Source organism: Mastigoproctus giganteus, chromosome 4, assembly GCF_048544385.1.
Source record: "Mastigoproctus giganteus isolate SK-2022 chromosome 4, ASM4854438v1, whole genome shotgun sequence".
NCBI lineage: Eukaryota > Metazoa > Arthropoda > Arachnida > Uropygi > Thelyphonidae > Mastigoproctus > Mastigoproctus giganteus.
Window position 1 is genome coordinate 235,104,949 of NC_143578.1, and position 18,387 is coordinate 235,123,335.

General features: G+C 36.4%; 1 protein-coding gene across 1 annotated transcript in view; it reads right to left on the bottom strand.

The window, feature by feature from the left end:
- Positions 1-18,387, bottom strand: part of LOC150087510 (lysosomal cobalamin transport escort protein LMBD1-like) — a 104,882-nt gene that overhangs the window by 40,512 nt on the left and 45,983 nt on the right. Inside the window, exons 5-9 of the mRNA XM_090372106.1 lie at positions 15,744-15,811; positions 15,489-15,577; positions 12,876-12,949; positions 6,679-6,804; positions 4,721-4,935 (exon numbers count right to left, since the gene is read on the bottom strand). Coding sequence (XP_090228232.1) covers positions 4,721-4,935; positions 6,679-6,804; positions 12,876-12,949; positions 15,489-15,577; positions 15,744-15,811 — 572 coding nt within the window. The remainder of the gene's footprint in view (positions 1-4,720; positions 4,936-6,678; positions 6,805-12,875; positions 12,950-15,488; positions 15,578-15,743; positions 15,812-18,387) is intronic.

The following is an 18,387-nucleotide window of genomic DNA, read 5'->3' on the forward strand; positions in this document are numbered from 1 at the left end:
TATGTTCCCTCCAGCGATTAATCTGCCCAAGAGGAAGAATCCCATCAGCAATGAGCTTGCCCAAATCATTCAAGGCCTTATACACCTCAATCAGATCGCAGGTGCCTAGTCTCCAGATACTATAATTTGTAAAACTTAAGCCTTTCTTCGTAAGAGCAACCCTTTGTTCCATTAACTAATCTTATTGCCCTTCCCTGTACTCATTCCAGCAGCTCTACATTCATCCTAAAATGAGGCCTTCAGACCTGTATACAGTACTCAAGGTGTGGCCCGACCATCTTATACAAGGGGATAATCACCTATTTATCCCTGCTAGAAAAATTCCTATATATCATTGACAAATCACCACAAGCTACTTTTGCAGACTTTCTGCACTGCTCACAAAACTTCATATCTGACTGCACAATTACCCCCAGGTCCTTTTCATTCTCTACCATCATGAGTGTAGTACCACACAGTTGACACGTTACTCTGGGGTTACTATTACCCATATGCAGTACTTTACATTTGTCAATGTTAAACTTCAGTTGCCACCTCTCAGTCCATCTGCTTAACTTTTCTAGATCCCATTGCAGTAGCATACTGCAACAACCCTGCCAACCTTCATATCGTCTGCAAACTTTGACATTATAGATTAAGACATTAAGCCTGATATACCTTCGTCAATATCTTTAATATATACAGAAAACAACAATGGACCCAACACTGAACCCTGGGGGACTCCACTAATAAAATTAGTCCACGAAGAGCATTGTCCATTGATTACCACTCTGTCTTCTCCCACTCAACCATCCCTTTATCCATAGCAGCAATTTGCCCTTAATGCCATATTTCTCCAATCTGTACAGTAGTCTTCCATGTTTCCATGTGCAACAGTACCAAAAGCTTTCCTGAAATCCAAGTATAAAATATCAAAATTATTTTCTGCATCCAGTTCCTTTGTAACCACATCATAGTATCCAATCAAATTGGTCAGACAAGACTTCCTCTTAACAAACCCATGCTGTGTCCAAACTATAACCGAAGTCTTGTCTATACGATCCTGCAGTGCTTCTTTAACCAGTGCTTCCATTAATTTTCCCGGAACAGAAGTTAAACTAACAGTCTGTAATTACTTGTGTAACCCTTTGATCCTCCTTTGTGAATTGGGGCCACATTTGCACATCTCCAGTCCATGGGTACCTTCTCTGAGTCCAAGGAAGCATTCATATTTATGGCTAAGAGTTTACTTACTTCCTTTGCTGCCTCCTTTAATATAACTCCACCATCCCTGGTGTCTTTCTTATGTTTATCTTCAACAATTTCTGTTTCACTTTGCTCTCAGTTATTAGAAAATCGTTTAGTTCACTGCAAGAGTTTAATACACCTTTGGCATTCCAACTCCCTGAGTAACTCCGCATGTAGAAATGTAGATGCAAAATACAGTAAACCCCCGCTATTCGCGGTATCTGTATTCGCGGTTTCGCGTATTTGCGGTCGCTGATTTAATATAAAATGAAACCTAAAAAAATGCGAATTTTAAATCGCCGTGAACATTTTCCACCATAAAAAACATGGGCGTGGCTAAAATTATCTTTTCCGGTCAAAACAGCGCTCAGTTGGTGGGGAGAGAGGGGTGACAAACTTGCGAGCGTTGATGTTTCTCGCTAATCCTTGTTCAGTATGTGTTATGCACTTGTCATGGAAGGTTTCGTCGTTTACTTTTAATTTATATGCTTATAAATTGAATAAATTTATCAATTTATAAATTGATATGCTTACAAAGGTGACAAATCTACCGTTTTGCAGTGTAAAACAGACTTTTTCGAGTGTGTTAACGGAAGAAAGTGACTTTATTATGGACAAGTTCTTTCTAACCCATACAAAAATATGGCTACGAATAACAAGGGAAATGTGAAAAGATCAAAGAAGGTGATGACATTAGCGAATAAAATTGAGTTATTAGATAAAATTTCTAATGGTGAAAGTGTCTCCTCAGTGGCAAAACATTATAAAATCAATGAGTCAATGGTACGATCAATCAAAAAATCGGAAGAAAAAATCTGCCGTAGTGTCCGTGAAAACACGCTAATTGCTTCAAAACTTTGCTCTGTAACTCGTGATGTTAAATTAGAAAAAATGGAAAAAGCTTTAAATCTGTGGATAGAAGACTGAACTCAAAATAAAATTCCGTTAAGATCACTCATCATTCGTGAAAAGGCAAAACTCCATTATCAACACTTTAGCGAAACTGGGGATAGCAGTGGCGGGATAAGTTTTTTAGCTAGAAAAGGCGCTGGTTTGAAAGATTTGTTTGAAATTTCTAATAAATATTACATTTAATATTAAATTGTTTCTTATTTTCATTTCGATGCCATATGCTTGCATTTCACTATGTACATAGTCATATTATGAAGGTACATATAATACATACATAGACAAAATTTTAGACTAGTTTTCCTTATACATTTCATACTTTGGAACGGAACCCCTTTATTACTATGGGAGCCATAACTCAGTATTCGCGGCATTTCTCAGGAACGTAACCCCCGCGAATAGCAGGGGTTTACTGTACTCATTCAGTTTGTTAGTTACCTGAGCAGGATCATCGACAGTCAAACCATCAATATCAAGTGGACCAATCTGATTCATCCCTTTCCTTCTAGAGTTTACATAAGTAAAGAACTCTCTCTGCTGTTTTTCTTTGCATCTTTTGCCAAGGATTCCTCGTAATCTGCCTCTGCCTGTCTAACCTCTTTTGTGACTTGATTATAGACAAGCTTATATCTAATAGGTGGCACAGAAGCATAGGCTTCTGTGCCACCTATTAATTTATATGTATGCCATGCATTTTTCTTCTCTGCCACATATCTCATTAGTTCATCTGACATCCATTTAGGCCTAAACCTTGAACAATATTTCTTAGTTGGTACGAAAAGCCTAGTAGCTTCCAAGATTAATTCTTTGAATGTTTCGCATTTAGAATTTACCTTTCGTAACATCAGTTGATCCCACTGTATAGAATTTAAAAAATCTCTGAGACCACTGTAGTCACCTTTACGAAAGCAAAAACCCTTCCCTTTACCCCTGATGGCAGTTACCTCTTTGAGTAAATCCCACTTCAGCACACTGTGATCACTGCCACCTAGTGGTTCCTTTATCTGCAGAATCTTAATGCATAAAGAATCACTACTGATAATCAGATTAAGAGTATTACACCCTCTGGTTGCCTCCTGAACATGCTGCTACGGAAAACAATTATCCAATAAATCCACAAAAGCCTTGCTTGTGTGTGAGTGACCAACCCATAAGTTCCAGTCAATATCTGGGAAATTAAAATTCCCCATTATAAGGCAATCTGATTTTTTGGCCCACTATTTCTCTGTGCAGTTGTTCATTATACTCATCAGAATCATTATACCTATAACACACTCCTACTCTCAATTTTGCTTCCGCAGTGCTTATATCATACCAAACTGACTTAACACTGAACTTCCTTAGATTTATGTGTTTCTTAACTAATAGCATAACCCCTCCTCCCTTCCTATGCATCCTTTCTGTACACACACTGTACTCTCCAAATTCCAGTTCTGCATCTCTGATATCCCAACAATATCTGCCTTTGACGTTTTGACCAACACCTCAAATTCATCAAATTTATTTACTAAACTCCTAGCATTGGAGTACATGCAAGTATATGTGCACCTGTTCTTACTCTTAGTTACCCTAACACAACCCATGTATTTACTTGTTCCATGATGACTCCCAGCAACTGTTGAAATCCCCAGTACCTCGCTTTCCAGGCTACAGCTCATTCCAATAGAAGCAGTGCAAGTATCACTTTCACCTCTGCCCGTGGCTACCGTTAATCTATTATTCTGTGAATCCCCCCAAAGCTAGCAGTTTTCTGACCCACCTATCACTGCCTTGATAGCATCAGCAAATATTCTTGCAACTGATGCTATCGAGGCAGTGTTAGGTGGGTCAGAAAACTGCTAGCTTGGGGGGATACACAGACTAATAGATTAACAGTAACTGCTGACAAAGTTTCAAGTGATTCTTGCACTGCTTCTATTGGAATGAGCTTAGCCTGGAAAACAAGGTGTGGGGAATTTCAGAGACTGCTGGGAGTCATCGCAGAACAAGTAAATACATGGGCTGTGTTAGGGTAACTAAGAATAAGAACAGGTGTATGTATACTCCTAGCATTGGTGTATACTTGCATATATACCAATGCTAGGAGTAGTAAATTTAGTAAATAAATTTATATGCCACTGATTGTAAGACAATTTAGCTTTGAAAGAACAAATCTTTCTCTACAACTAATACTTAGGTTTAAGGCATTTTAACTTCTCTAAGCAAAAATAATGAAATTATAAAATTGAGGAACAAATTTAATTAAAGACAGCTTTATATTATGAGATTAAGCACATTTCAGAAACATTCTTGGTCACCTGATCACATGTATACTGCATGATGCATGTGATCAAGGGTCCGACAAAAGCCCTGATGTTTGTGCTTAATTATACCAAGATGATTACTATTTCCCCCCCCCCATCCCCAAAAATATCAGTGGTCATTTTGACACAGTGTATCATATTCATAGGGCCTTCTTTAGCTATGGTTATAATAATAGGATTAAAATGTGAAATAAACAAAAGGGAAAATATCTTTTACCTATATAATTGTGTGCAAAACATACTATAATAAGAATCTGAAATCAAGTAAACTATAAACTTACTTAGTCAACAAGAGTGACAACCATAACAGAAAACCAAAAATTGTTCCAGTAATTCCTAACATTATCTGAAATGGCCTGATGCACACACGTAACTTATACCATATACTTTGTTTAACTTCTACAATGTATTTTTCCTCTCTATTAAGTAACCGCTCTGTCTCTTCCAAGTCAGCAAGGTTAGCTCTCTCTCGTGCTGTCAACTTTCCTCTTCTTTCCTGTGTAATAAAGTTATTAATAATTTGTTAAGAAAAATAAATCAATTGAAACTATTTAAAACTGAAGAAAAGAACATGATAGGAGAGTGATAATAATACTTACTGGAGGTATTGCTTCCTCCATTATCAGATTATTATAAATAATCAAGCATTTAAAAATCAGGGAAACTTAATTCACAGTTAGAAGTGTATGATTTATGATCACTTCTTTTCCATTATGATTTTTATTTATTTGAAAATGTGATGTTCCCTCATGATTTTTGGAAATGTGATTTATAATAAACTAAAGCAGGAGAGGCATACTGCCAATGATGTCAAAAGCCAGCACAAGCCTGAGGAAAAACATCTTCACTGGACTTGCTTTTTTTTCTATAACTTATGTCAATGGTCCAGGGCAGCTGATCACCTCGGAACCTGGCAAAGAGTTGAATCTGGTTCCTTTTGAACCAGGGAACTAGTTCAGCACCTTGCTAAACTTTGCTAACTGCTCAACTTTGTCTTGATAACATATATCCAAAGTTGAATTTGCAACATCAGTAAGAACACAACATGATTTAGCATGTTACACTTGCCTTTGACAGGAAATTAACTTTTCAGTCTAATTTCTACTTTTGGGGCTCATTAAACCATTTAAATTAGATAAATAATATGGATTCTAGTTTCTTAATTTTTAATAAATTTTGAATAATAAGCTAATTATTTTCTAATCTCTTAAGTCTTTGATTCCCAGTTCAACACAGAAATCATCAATATTTAAAGGAAATATTGATGATTTCTTCTCTCAAAATTAAATTTTGAAAGAAGAAACAGAAAAATCACTGTCATGGAACATATTTTGAGACAAGCCATTAAAGGTTAAAAGTTAGAAAGAATCCAAATATAGTAAAAATTGGTCAAGGTGCTGAAAATAATAAAATGCATATTTTCTAAATTAATAATTCATGTTTCAAATACAGGGTGTTTCAAAACTGATGGTCAATAATTTAAAGGTGAAAAGTAAAAAAACTAAAATAAGCAAAAAAATCCCAGTAAACATCGAGCCGCAAATGAACCGTTTTTGAGATAACGAACATGTTCTGTTAAGATCCACCACTGACTATGGGAGCACTCTGGGAGAGTAGTCTGTATTGCTGAGACCTTGTACACGCTGGATATGGGAAGGGTACAGTAATTGGCGATGTAAAATTCGCCCCACACTGCAATGACTCAGTACACGCTCTTGCAGAGCAACCCTCCTTGTCGAAATTCCTGGATTTTGTTCTATTCTTTCTAACACCCTTTCCTCAACATCAGATGTTATGCTTCTGGGCCTACCTGCACATATTCCATGTGCGAAGCACCCACGTTCTCTAAGGCGTTGATGTACCCTGATGAATGTGCGCCTGTTGGACTGCCTTTGGCAGGGAAATGCTTCTTGGTACAAACGTGCAGCCTCGAGTGCACTGCCGTTGGCTTTACCATACATGAAGTGCATGTCCGCATACTCTTTGTTGCTGTAACCTCTTTGACAAGTACTAGTATGCCTGTTATGTCTCAGAGCATTGGGGAAAGGAGAGAATGAGCATAACCCAACCTAACCTAACAAACAAGTCAGTGGTGGATCCCAACTAGAAATGTGCAATATCTCGAAAACGATTCACTTAAGGACCCATGTTTACTAGGCTTTTTTTGCATATTGTAGTCTGTACAGTTCACCTTTAAATTATTGACCATCACTTTTGAGACACCCTGTATAACACTCACTCTTTCCTTGATTGCTGCAATTTGAGCAGAAGTGCTTGCTTTATCTTGTATGAGAGCATCATGTTCAGCTGCAGTACTACGGGTTCCTCGAATCAGCCCAACTGGCAAAGCTGCTAAACCAGTTCCCTAGTTTGAAAGGAAAAAATGCAAGAATTTATTGTGCAGTTTTAATCTTAACTTTTATAATAAACTGCTTAAATTAGTTTAAAATCTTCCATGCTTTGTAACCATAATATGATACATTGAGCAACTTCAAATAAGGTACCTCTGTAAACATATCAAGTATAATGCAACAAAAAAGTAATATAAGATTTATAATTGGATTTATTATCCATAAGGCTAGTTGAAATTAATGGTTTTTATGATGCAAAATGTTGCAGTTAGATGACCATTTTTTCATTTGTTAACAATGCATTATTCAAGTAGAGAGTGAACAAAAAATAACTTCCCACGATGAATTTAAATTTTATAAATAGCAATAAAAAGAAAAGGAAACCTAAAATTCTGGAACTTACCTCCCACCTGCTTGTGTTAACACACACCTGCTTGCGTTAACACACAAGCAGTTAAGAGGTAAGTTCTGGAATTTTAGGTTTTCTGATCTTTTTATTGTCGTTTCAATCTCAGAACTTACGGTTATCCATAACATTAATATATTTTCTAATTATAATTTGTTTATTATTCCAAGGGAATAAATATTGCAAAAATCTATATGGGGAAAGGTATTCATAGCCTCATTTCAAGCATTTGATGTGGTCACCTTCATTTTAAATTGTTAAGGCTAGTCAAATAAAATTACCCATAGGGTGGCTAAAAAAGTTTATGGATAAATATGAAACCTGTTTTGTTTCTGTAAAAATAAATAAATGGCTGGGTTTTGTAAATGCAGGCCTACAGGGGATTTAAACTGGATCTTCACAGGGACAATTTAAGACCAAAGGTTACTAGAGAATATATTCTTGACTAGTTACACTTCAATGGAAACGAGGTGGTGCTCCATCTTACTGGAATATGGTTCTATTATGGATGCCTTGTTTCACTTAATTCAGGCAGTATGATATAGACAATATCCTAATACATTTTTGCTTCATTTACTATAATAGTAACTTTTTTATCATGGGGAGGAATTTCAACATAAACATGGGGGAGGGATTCTCCTTTCTTAAATGACACAATTGTGAGTGTTAAAAGTACTACGAAGGCAGAAATGAACTTTGTTTATCCACAATAAACTAGGGTAGTCTAGGGTAGCAAAATCCACCCTACTTACATTAACAGATGTTAAATTTATCTCCATTGGCCTCTCAAGCAATTATGCTCTGTCTGGGTATACAACATTTGTGGATATATATTTTGAAGTAAGTTTTGATATGTGCAGATGGCAATCATTACATCTCATATAAAAATATTCCAAGTACAAACATAGAACACTTATGTGCATCTTGAGGAAAGATGGCAGTGTTTTTGCAGCATAAGAGTCTAAGATGAACGGAAAGCAAGCCAAAAAACTATGCACACAGTACATTTTGCAACACCTAAGTTACAGCTAGAGATAACGATGACATATATCACCGCATACAACAGGAACAAATGCCTACTGTGTGCTACTTGAGCATCAGAACTTGGAATCATAGACTGGAAATTGACTTAGTTATCCAATGAATTCCACTTCCAACTGCACGCCATGGCAAGCTTAAGGTGTGGTGACAATGTTATTAAGCATGACATTAGAGTGCCATTAGCATTAGTAAACGCACATGATGTAAGAAAGCAAGCTTATATAGCATCAGACAAAAAAAAAAAAAAAAAAACTCATTTCACCCATCCACTTGCTCCAAATGTTTGTCTAGTTCTGTCTTGAATATATTTAGACTTTAAACTTCTACAAAGACAGATGGAAGTTTGTTCCAGCAATCAATAACCTGCTGGTTATAGGCAAACTTCTGCACATCTATCTTACAACTGTCTTTCCTCAATTTAAATTTATGTCCTGTCAGGCATAAATTTAAATGGTAATTCTTCAGGCATAAATTTAGATGGGATTCTTCAGGCATAAATTTAGATGGGATTCTTCAGGCATATATTTAGATGGGATACTTCAGGCATAAATTTAGATGGGATTCTTCCTCTTACTCAGAATGAGCAAGAGAAAGAATCCCATTAGCATTGAGCATGCTCAAACCATTCACGGCTTTATACACCTCAATCAGATCATCTCGTAGGTGCCTAGTCTCCAGACTCTGTAATTTGCAAAACTTAAGCTTTTTTCATAAGAGCAACCCTTTGTTCCATTCACTAATCTTGTTGCCCTTCTCTGTACTTGCTCTAGCAGCTCTACATTCTTCTTAAAATGAGGGTTCGAGACCTGTATACAGTACTCAAGGTATAGCCTGACCATTGCCTTATACAAGGGAATAATCACCACCTTATCCTTGCTAGAAAAATTCCTGTATATCATTGACAAGACACCATGAGCTACTCTTGCAACCCATCTGCACTGCTCAGAGAACTTCATATCTACCTGCACAAATACCCCAGGTCCTCTTCATTCTCTACCACTGTCAGTGTAGTACCCCAGAGTTGATACGTTGCTCTGGGGTTACTGTTTCCCATATGTAGTACTTTACATTTGTCAATGTCAAACTTTAGTTGCCACCTCTCAGCCCATCTGCTCAACTTTTCTAGATCCCGCTGCAGCAGTGTACTGTCATTAACAACCCTTCCAACCTTTGTATCGTCTGCAAACTTGGACATTAAGCTTGATATACCATCATCAATATCATTTATAAATACAGAAAACAACAATGGACCCAACACTGAACCCTGGGGGACTCCACTAATAGCATTAGCCACGAAGAGCAGTGTCCATTGATTACCACTCTCTGTCTTCTCCCACTCAACCATCCCTTAATCCATAGCAGCAATTTGCCTCCAATGCCACACCGCTCCAATCTGTGCAGCAGTCTTTCTTGTGCAACAGTATCAAAAGCCTTTCTAAGATCAAAATATATGATATCAAAATTATTCCCTGCATCCAGTTCCTTTGTGACCACATCATAGTATCCAATCAAATTGGTCAGACAAGACTTCTCCTTAATAAACCCACAGTGTCCGAGCTATAACTGAAGTCTTGTCTAGATGATCCTGCAGTGCTTCTTTAACCAGTGCCTTCATTAATTTCCCTGGAACAGAAGTTAAACTAAGAGGTCTGTAATTACTTGTGTCGCTCTTTGATCCTCCTGTGTGAATTGGGGGTCACATTTGCAAATCTCCAGTCAATGGGAACCTCCCCTGAGTCCAAGGAAGCTCTCATAATTATGGCTAAGGGTTTGCTTACTTCCTTTGCTGCCTCCTTTAATATAACTGGATATATCCCATCCACCCCAGGTGACTTTCTTATGTTTATCTTGAACAATTTCTCCTCCACTTTACTCTTAGTTATTACAAGATTATCTAGCTTACTGCCAGCGTTGAATACACCTCTGGCATTCCCCTCGCTGAATAACTCCTCATGTGTGAATGTCGATGCAAAATATTCATTTAGTTTGTTAGCTACCTGAGCAGGATCATCAACAGCCAAACCATCGATATCAAGTGGACCAATCTGATTCATCCCCTTCCTTCTAGAGTTTACATAAGTAAAGAACTCTTTGCTGCTTTTATTTGCATCCTTTGCAAACATTTCTCGTAATCTGCCTTTGCCTGCCTAACCTCCTTTTTGACTTGGTTACAGACCAGCTTATATCTATCATAGATGTCCGTGTCACCGGTTAATTTATATGTATCCCATGTATTTTTCTTCTCTGCCATATGTCTCATTAGTTCATCTGACATCCACTTAGGCCTAAACCTTGAACAATATTTCTTAGTTGGTATGTAAAGCCTAGTAGCTTCCAGGAAAGTTCTTTGAATGCTTCCCATTTTGAATTTGCTGTTGTTAACATCATCAGTTGGTCTCACCGTAAAGAATTTAAATACGTCTCAGACCTTTGTAGTCGCCTTTACGAAAGCAAAACCCATTCCCTTTACTCCTGATGGTAGTTACCTCTTTGAGTAAATCCCACTTCAGCACACTGTGATCATTGCCACCTAGTGGTTCCTTTATCTGCAGAATCTTAATGCATGAAGAATCACTAATGATAATCAGATCAAGAGTATTACTCCCTCTAGTTGCCTTCCGAACATGCTGCTATAGAAAACAGTCATCCAATAAATCCACAAAAGTCCTTGCTAGTGTGAATGACCAACCCATAAGTTCCAATGAATATATGGGAAATTAAAATCCCCCATTATAAGACTCTCTGATTTACTATCCCACTCTATTTCTCTGTACACTTGTTTGTTATACTCATCAGAGTCATTACGCCTATTCATATAGGCCCATAACAACGCTGAGTTGGTGCCTGATTTCCTCACACTCCTTGCATTGTGCACACACACAAAGACATTCCCTTTGGCAATATCATGTCTCGTTCCTGATTGTTCCACAAACATCAAACAAGCAGTACATTTCACAAGGCTGTGATTCAGAGGACAACCGCACCCCTCAGTTCTCCCCTGAGCCAAGCACTCCCATTAGCTTGAACCTTTTGCTTTGCTGCTCTGGTCTGAGTCATGATTTCGATTCAATTTCAAATAAAATTTCAATTTCAATACAAAATTACAACCCTAAACTTATATCCCAATGCAGTTATAACACTATATATATTTCAGTATTGAGTATTATCTCTGAGTTACATTATATGACTTCCGTATCTCCTATAAAGTTATATGTATTAATTAATAATGTTATGTTTGTAAAATCTAAGTTGTTATATGTATTTAGTTAAAAAAGTACAATTTGATTGACAATGAAGTTTAATAAGATTAATAAATTTTACTGATTAATTGATAATACTATACTATATTATCTAAGCTAACAGATTTCTAATACAGTGCTACGTGTTTCGCTATCTAGTTTTACATTAAACCTTATGCTATCTAGGGATATATGTTGTATAGTATAATAATGGCGGCAAGTTATGAATGGTAAATCTAAGGACACTAAGTATTACTTAACTTGCAAAATTGCGCTATCTAAATTCAAAATAAACCAAGGAGCTTGACTAGGTCTATAAGCTACTTATAGAAAATAATTTAATATAACAATTAAGTCATAAAACGGCTAAATATAATTAAAAACTTCACGTTCGCCAGAGCTGCAAAAACTCATTCAACACGTGGATTGGATACTCTTACCAATAAAATTTTTGTACCTCTATAAAAGGCACTGAAAGGATGTTAATTCCAGCTGAACAGTGATCTGTGTGGCAATAATTTGCAACTGGCTTCATTAACAGTTGAAGAAATAAAAAAAACTTAAAAAAAAAAAACAAAGTATCCTGCTCTTGGCATAACAAGGAACTGAAAGTCTATGGATGACTGTGCAAATCACACTAATAGATAATGGGCAAGTTTCCTCAAATGGGTTTCCACTTAACTTTTCATACATACAATTTCTGATAATAATTTGATAATCTAATTGAAAAATAAACTGCTCTAAATGATGAATCTCATTTCATTAGATGAAACAAGATTCATTACTTCTTCTCTATCCATAAAAATCCTCATTATTCCTGCATATCATGGAAACAGAGGACAGTTACATCTTTCTTTCCAGTCACTTCATTTTATCAAAATTCTCTCCTTACTTTTAGCAACCCACACAGGGGAATAAATATTCTGTCTTTTATAATAATTAAAATATCATATTTCACTAATTACGAGTAAAATGAATATATTTAACAGTAATTTAGAACTCTGTAGATGAAAACTATACTATATGGGATTTGCTGAATAGAAACATATGAATGTGTAAATCTTGCAAAAAAAATAACTAATTTTAACTTCCTACTGAAGAAACCCCCAAGATGGGGGTTTCTTCAGTAGGAAGTTAAAATATATAAATAAAATAAAATAAAAATAAAAAAATAACATATAGCTTTCATGTGTAAATTATGCAAAGAAGCATATAATGAATATATTTTTTCATTGTATGCAGTAAAGTGTGCCTTATAACTATCTACCTATGCATAATAGTATCCTATTTAGATCACATTAGAAATTTGGTCTTATATTAGCAATTTACCTTGTTTCACATGTTATACAAATGTTTTATAATTATAATGATAACAAAAGAAAAATAATAATTTACGTACAGTGTAAAATATAAGAGTCAGCATCCCAATTAGGCTTAGAATACCACATACAAAATTCAAGGAATCTTCACCTCCTATAATGAAAAAAAGTTATGTTACAATTTGATTTTTTACTCCAAAATTTTATTAAAAAATATTTTAAATAGTCAATATTCTGACAGCAACTTCATCTTAAAATAATATGCAAATAAATTAAAAAGAAATTGTTTGTTCTAATGACTGTCATTCTAATGGGTCTAGGAGCCATTTTTCACAAATTAATGTATTCTGTGACAGTATGGTGAGTTTGCCACTTGCTACTCACTTATAAAGGTTGGGGTTCAAATCTTGTTGGACGCTGGAGTAATTCTTAAAGTCCTCTTTGTGAAAAATATGCACATCAGCTCCTGATGTGCATATACACTTGTACAAACATAACATACACTGAGTGATCACTGAATTATGACGACCTATCTAATACTTCGTAGGTCCTCATTTTGCCCCCAGTACAGCAGCTATCCGGCGTGGCATTGATTCAACAAGATGTTGGAAGCGTTCGGAAGGTATAGCCAACCAAGCTGTATGTAATGCGGTCAGCAATGCAGGTATGAAGGTGACTGGTGTATGCAGACACCTGATATGCCTTTCCATAGTGTCCCACAGGTGCTCTATGGGATTGATATTGGGAGTTTGGAGGCCAATCGATATGCTGGAAGTCAGAACTGTGTTTCTCAAACCATTCCTATACAAAAAGCGCATGATGGCTCAGTGCATTTTCATCTTGGAAGACACCATTGCCATTTGGGAAAAAGTGTAACATAGCGGGGTGTACACAGTCAGCAAGCAGTTGACGATAGCAGAGACCACTGATACATTGTTCCACATGCACCAGGGGTCCAAGTTCCTGCCAGTGAAATATGCCCCACACTATACAACTGCCTCCACTGGCCTGCACTTTTGATACCTTGCATGATGGATCAAGAGCCTCATGTTGTTGATGCCAAATTTGTACACGGCCATCCATGGTGTGGAGTAAATAACATGACTCATCCGACCAGCACACCTTCTTCTAGTCTTCTAACGTCCAATTTGCATGCTCTTTGCATCAGGTGAGTCTTTTACGCCGATGAACCTTGGTTAGGAGAGGATGCTGTAGGGGTTGTCTGCTGATATAGCCCATATGTGCAAGTGTGCGATGCATGGTCATGCCAGATATTGTTTCGGGTTAGCCCATGTTGTATTGGGTAGTCAACTCTTCAACAGTGCCGCACCTGTTTGCCTGTATGAGTTGGACCCAGTGCTCACCTCTAACATCAACCTTTTGCTGACTTTTGCAGTTTTGCCGTTGGGTCATTGTTTGGCCATTTTGACGGCAGTCCACGGTACACTTTTAACTATGGTGGCTCTCAAACACCCCACCAGTTCAGCCGTTTGGGAAATCGAGGCACCAGCTCATCGAGCTCCCACAATCTGTCCTTTATCAAAGTCCAATAAATCCTTCCTTTTACCCATCACGCTTGGAATTTTACTACTTACTGAACCACTGACACCTTATCTATGCTACATAGGTCAACTAACTCCGCACTCTTGTACCTCACATGGTCAACGGGTCGCATTCAGTTTTCATAGGGGTGGTCATAATTCAGTGATCACTCAGTGCATGATGTGAATTAACACACTAACTAAAGTAGTTGATATGCCAAAATATCTCCAAAACAACCAACCATCACAAGTTAATATCACACCTCTTAATCTACAAGTGGGCATGCCTTATCCACAAAACATGGTGGAAACATTAACGTATAAATGTGTGATATTTAATAACCTTGAGTAGACACTTAATAGTTTAAAATTGTTCAATAAAGCAGTAAAGTTTGCAGGATTATATTTTAACCCAGGTATTGAAATAATTTGAAAGTTTTATACATCTCCGCATTAAATTAATGCACAGTTGTCATACTTCACTTACTCAGCGAGTTTTATCTGGCACAATTAATGTAGACGAGTGATCGCTGCATGCTTATCTTGAAGGTTTGTTTCTTGATTAGCACTATTCACATGTGATGACATTAACATACAGATTCACAGTCATATGTTCAAGTTCACCATGCACTCTCTTTAACCATGTAGGAATATTAAATACACCTTTGTGTCTTTGCTTTTACTGTTCCCTGCTTTGCCTATATTCTCCATTTGTAATGGTATAGGGATTGTCCACTTGTCACTTGTTTGGAGAGATCTCAGTTCAATTCCTTCCAAAGATTGGAAGAATTTCTAAAGTTCTTTTCAACTGAGGCTATAGTTGTGATCACAAGGGTAGGGTTTCCTTGTGAGTTATTCTGGGTTTCTGCAGCCCACACAACATGTAAATCACCCCACAATGCACATGTGCACTCGCGTGCGCGCGCACACACATGCACACTTCTAGACGTAATACACAATGATACAATATAGTTTAAGTCACAAATGCACCTAAAACCTAACTACAAGTTTTGACTATATACAAGTTCAGCAGCCACATTTATGAAAATTCTATCTGCCATATTTCTCTATAACTCGATACAGCAACAATTTTTTATTAAAGACTACTTCCTTATACATTTTTTTTTTATTAACAAGTGCTAAGATGCTTACTGTTCTTTCCTAGATCATCTACAAGGAATTCTAATCTCTCCCATTCTGTACTGTTTACTGGAGGAGCCTCTCTTGTTGGTACAAAGGCACTACAAAGAAACAGCATAGTTCTAAAGATTGCAAGCAAGATCTCTTCAACTAATTAATTTCTTTAACATTATTCTGAAGTTTCTAACTTTCCAACTCTTTGCTAATCATACAAAACATAACTATCTGACTAGCAAACAATCATGAGTATATCTAAAATTAACTCACCCAATTATCAGAAAAACTACAGCAACCAGCATGAAAACAATGGTATACTTCAGGGCATTGCATATTCTCTGAAAAATGTTTCACAAGGTTAAACGTTCAAGTATTTAATATAGCAGAAGCTATCTAGTCTTAGAAAAACATTCAGTAAACTGCAGAATATCCTTATTACTATTGTGGATTATTGTGTGACACAGAGCGAAATGGAGACAGAATAAATAATGACAAATTTAATACTAATTGGAAAACACACATATTAAATTAAATGCATACAAAAGCTTTTGGTTAGTTTGTTAACCTTCATCAGTCAAACTGACAGTTAAGAGTGTGGAACATGAGGGCGTGTACTGCCAGTCATGTGTATGAACTGCGTGATGTGATGGTTAATTGTTGGATGTTGAAGCCTGTGGCTGTGACACATGTGAATGTTGCCAACGTTTCTCATTCATCAAAATGGCTGCTTCAATGATAGGGTTGACATGACATCCACTGCTCCTGTTGGCTGAGGTATTAGAGCACGTTAGGGTGGATGTCGTGTCCACCCTATCATCGAAGCAACCATTTTGATGAATGACAAACATTGGCAATGTTCACATGCGTCACAGCCACAGGCTTCAATCCAACAATTAACCATCACATCATGCACTTCATATACATGACTGGCAGTACACGCCCTCATGTTCCACACTCTTAACTGTCAGTTTGACTGATGAAGGTTAACAAACTAACCAAAAGCTTTTGCATGCATTTAATTTAATATATGTGTGTTTTCCAATTAGTATTAAACTTGTCATTATTTATTCTGTCTCCATTTCACTCTGTGTCATGCAATAATCCACAATAATAATAATGAATCCAGAGTGCACAGGCCTCTTTAATCATATGCAGAATATCCTGTACTATGTGTTTGGCAGTGAGAAGGCTTTGGTTGCCTCATGACAGAATGACTTATATATCCAGCAGTCATACCAAATATACTACTTTAAAGCAAATAACATCAACAAAGGCTATTCTGCTATTTATTTAAAATAGCAGCCACTACTATGATAGTTTCAAGATTTACTGATCTCTCACCAGATAGCTAGTGGTTGCAATTAGTGCATCCCTGACAACTTGTGGATAATGAATCAGTTCTATAAGAATTGCTATATGGTGATTTAATGTTTAAAAGGCACATTTTGGGATGATTTGTAGATATAAGAAAGTCATTCTTTTGTGAGTACCAAGACCATAGCATTTGCTTACAGCGGTCATAAATCTGCTGGGTGCCAGACCAGAGAAGGTAAGATAGTCCTCAGTTTATTGAAAAGTTTCATATAATTTCCTATTAAAATATAACCAATTTTCATATCTTATATAGTTATAAGGGTGCATTAATCTAGACATTAATCTCTAACTGGTTAAAATACATTTCAGTAATGATATGTGTTGTGCTTAGTATTAATAGTGGCATATGATGCAAGGAAGCAAATTTATATAGTATTATGCAAATAATTCAAATTTTTGGCTAATACTGTATAAGGTGTCTAATTATTTGTCTAATCCCTTCCTTAAATTTATTCAAACTACCCACTTCCACAACACCAGATGAAAGTCTGTTCCAACAATCAATTACCTGCAGGCTGGAAGCAAATATTTTCACATCTATCATGCAACACCCTTTTTTAATTTATGTCCTCTTATATGCATAAAACGAGCAGAGGAGGAGATAAAAATTGTAAAAAAAAAAAAAAAAAAAAAAAATATATATACAGTCTGTCCTCGTATAGCACGATAGTTGCGTTCCTAGAAACCCTCGTGCAATGCAAAATCGCGCAATATAAACAACAGGCCCTATTGGAAAAGTAGGGTTAGGTGCCGACCACCCAAGATTGAACACACATTTGGAACCAAAACATTACCAAACACAATAAATAATCGGGTAATTTTAATCGTTATAAAATACTTACGTATTTTATAACGATTAAAATACGTAATAAAAATAATATTATATTATAATAAAGTATTTTTTAATACTAAAAAAGTATTTTTTACGAATAAAATACGTATTTTATTCGTAAAAAATTTATTATATTAAATAAAATAGTCGTAATAAAATACTTACGTATTTTATAATACGTAAGTATAAATTATAATACGTAAGTCGTAATAAAATATTGCTAATGCTTTTGCTTCTATCGTAAGCAAACTTGCTTTTTGTTTGATTTTCTATCCAAACAGATGACAGCCGTTCCATCTCTTCCAATTCTTGTGTCTTAATCTAATGGATATTAATTACACTTTGAGTTGTTCCCGCTATGAAAGTTGTTTTTATTTTCGCTGCATTCTTTGTAATTCTCGGCGTTGCCTCATTTAGGTCTGTAGCATGTGCAATATCACGTGGTCTTTCATTTCACTCAAAGCGTTTCACAATTTCGTATTTGTTCTCTATCGACAGAAGAGGACTGGCCATAAGCCTTACGGGGGAAACCACGGTGGGCCGGAGGCCGGTGTGATTTTGGCCATAAACCGTGGTATGAGGCCACTATAAATTTTCCCGGGTAAGAATTTTTGAGCCAGTCCGCCTCTGTTTATCGATATTGCTTTTTTTTCTCTCTCTCTGAATCTGCAGTGTCTTCGCCAGGACGCTTCCTTTTCACACCTTTTA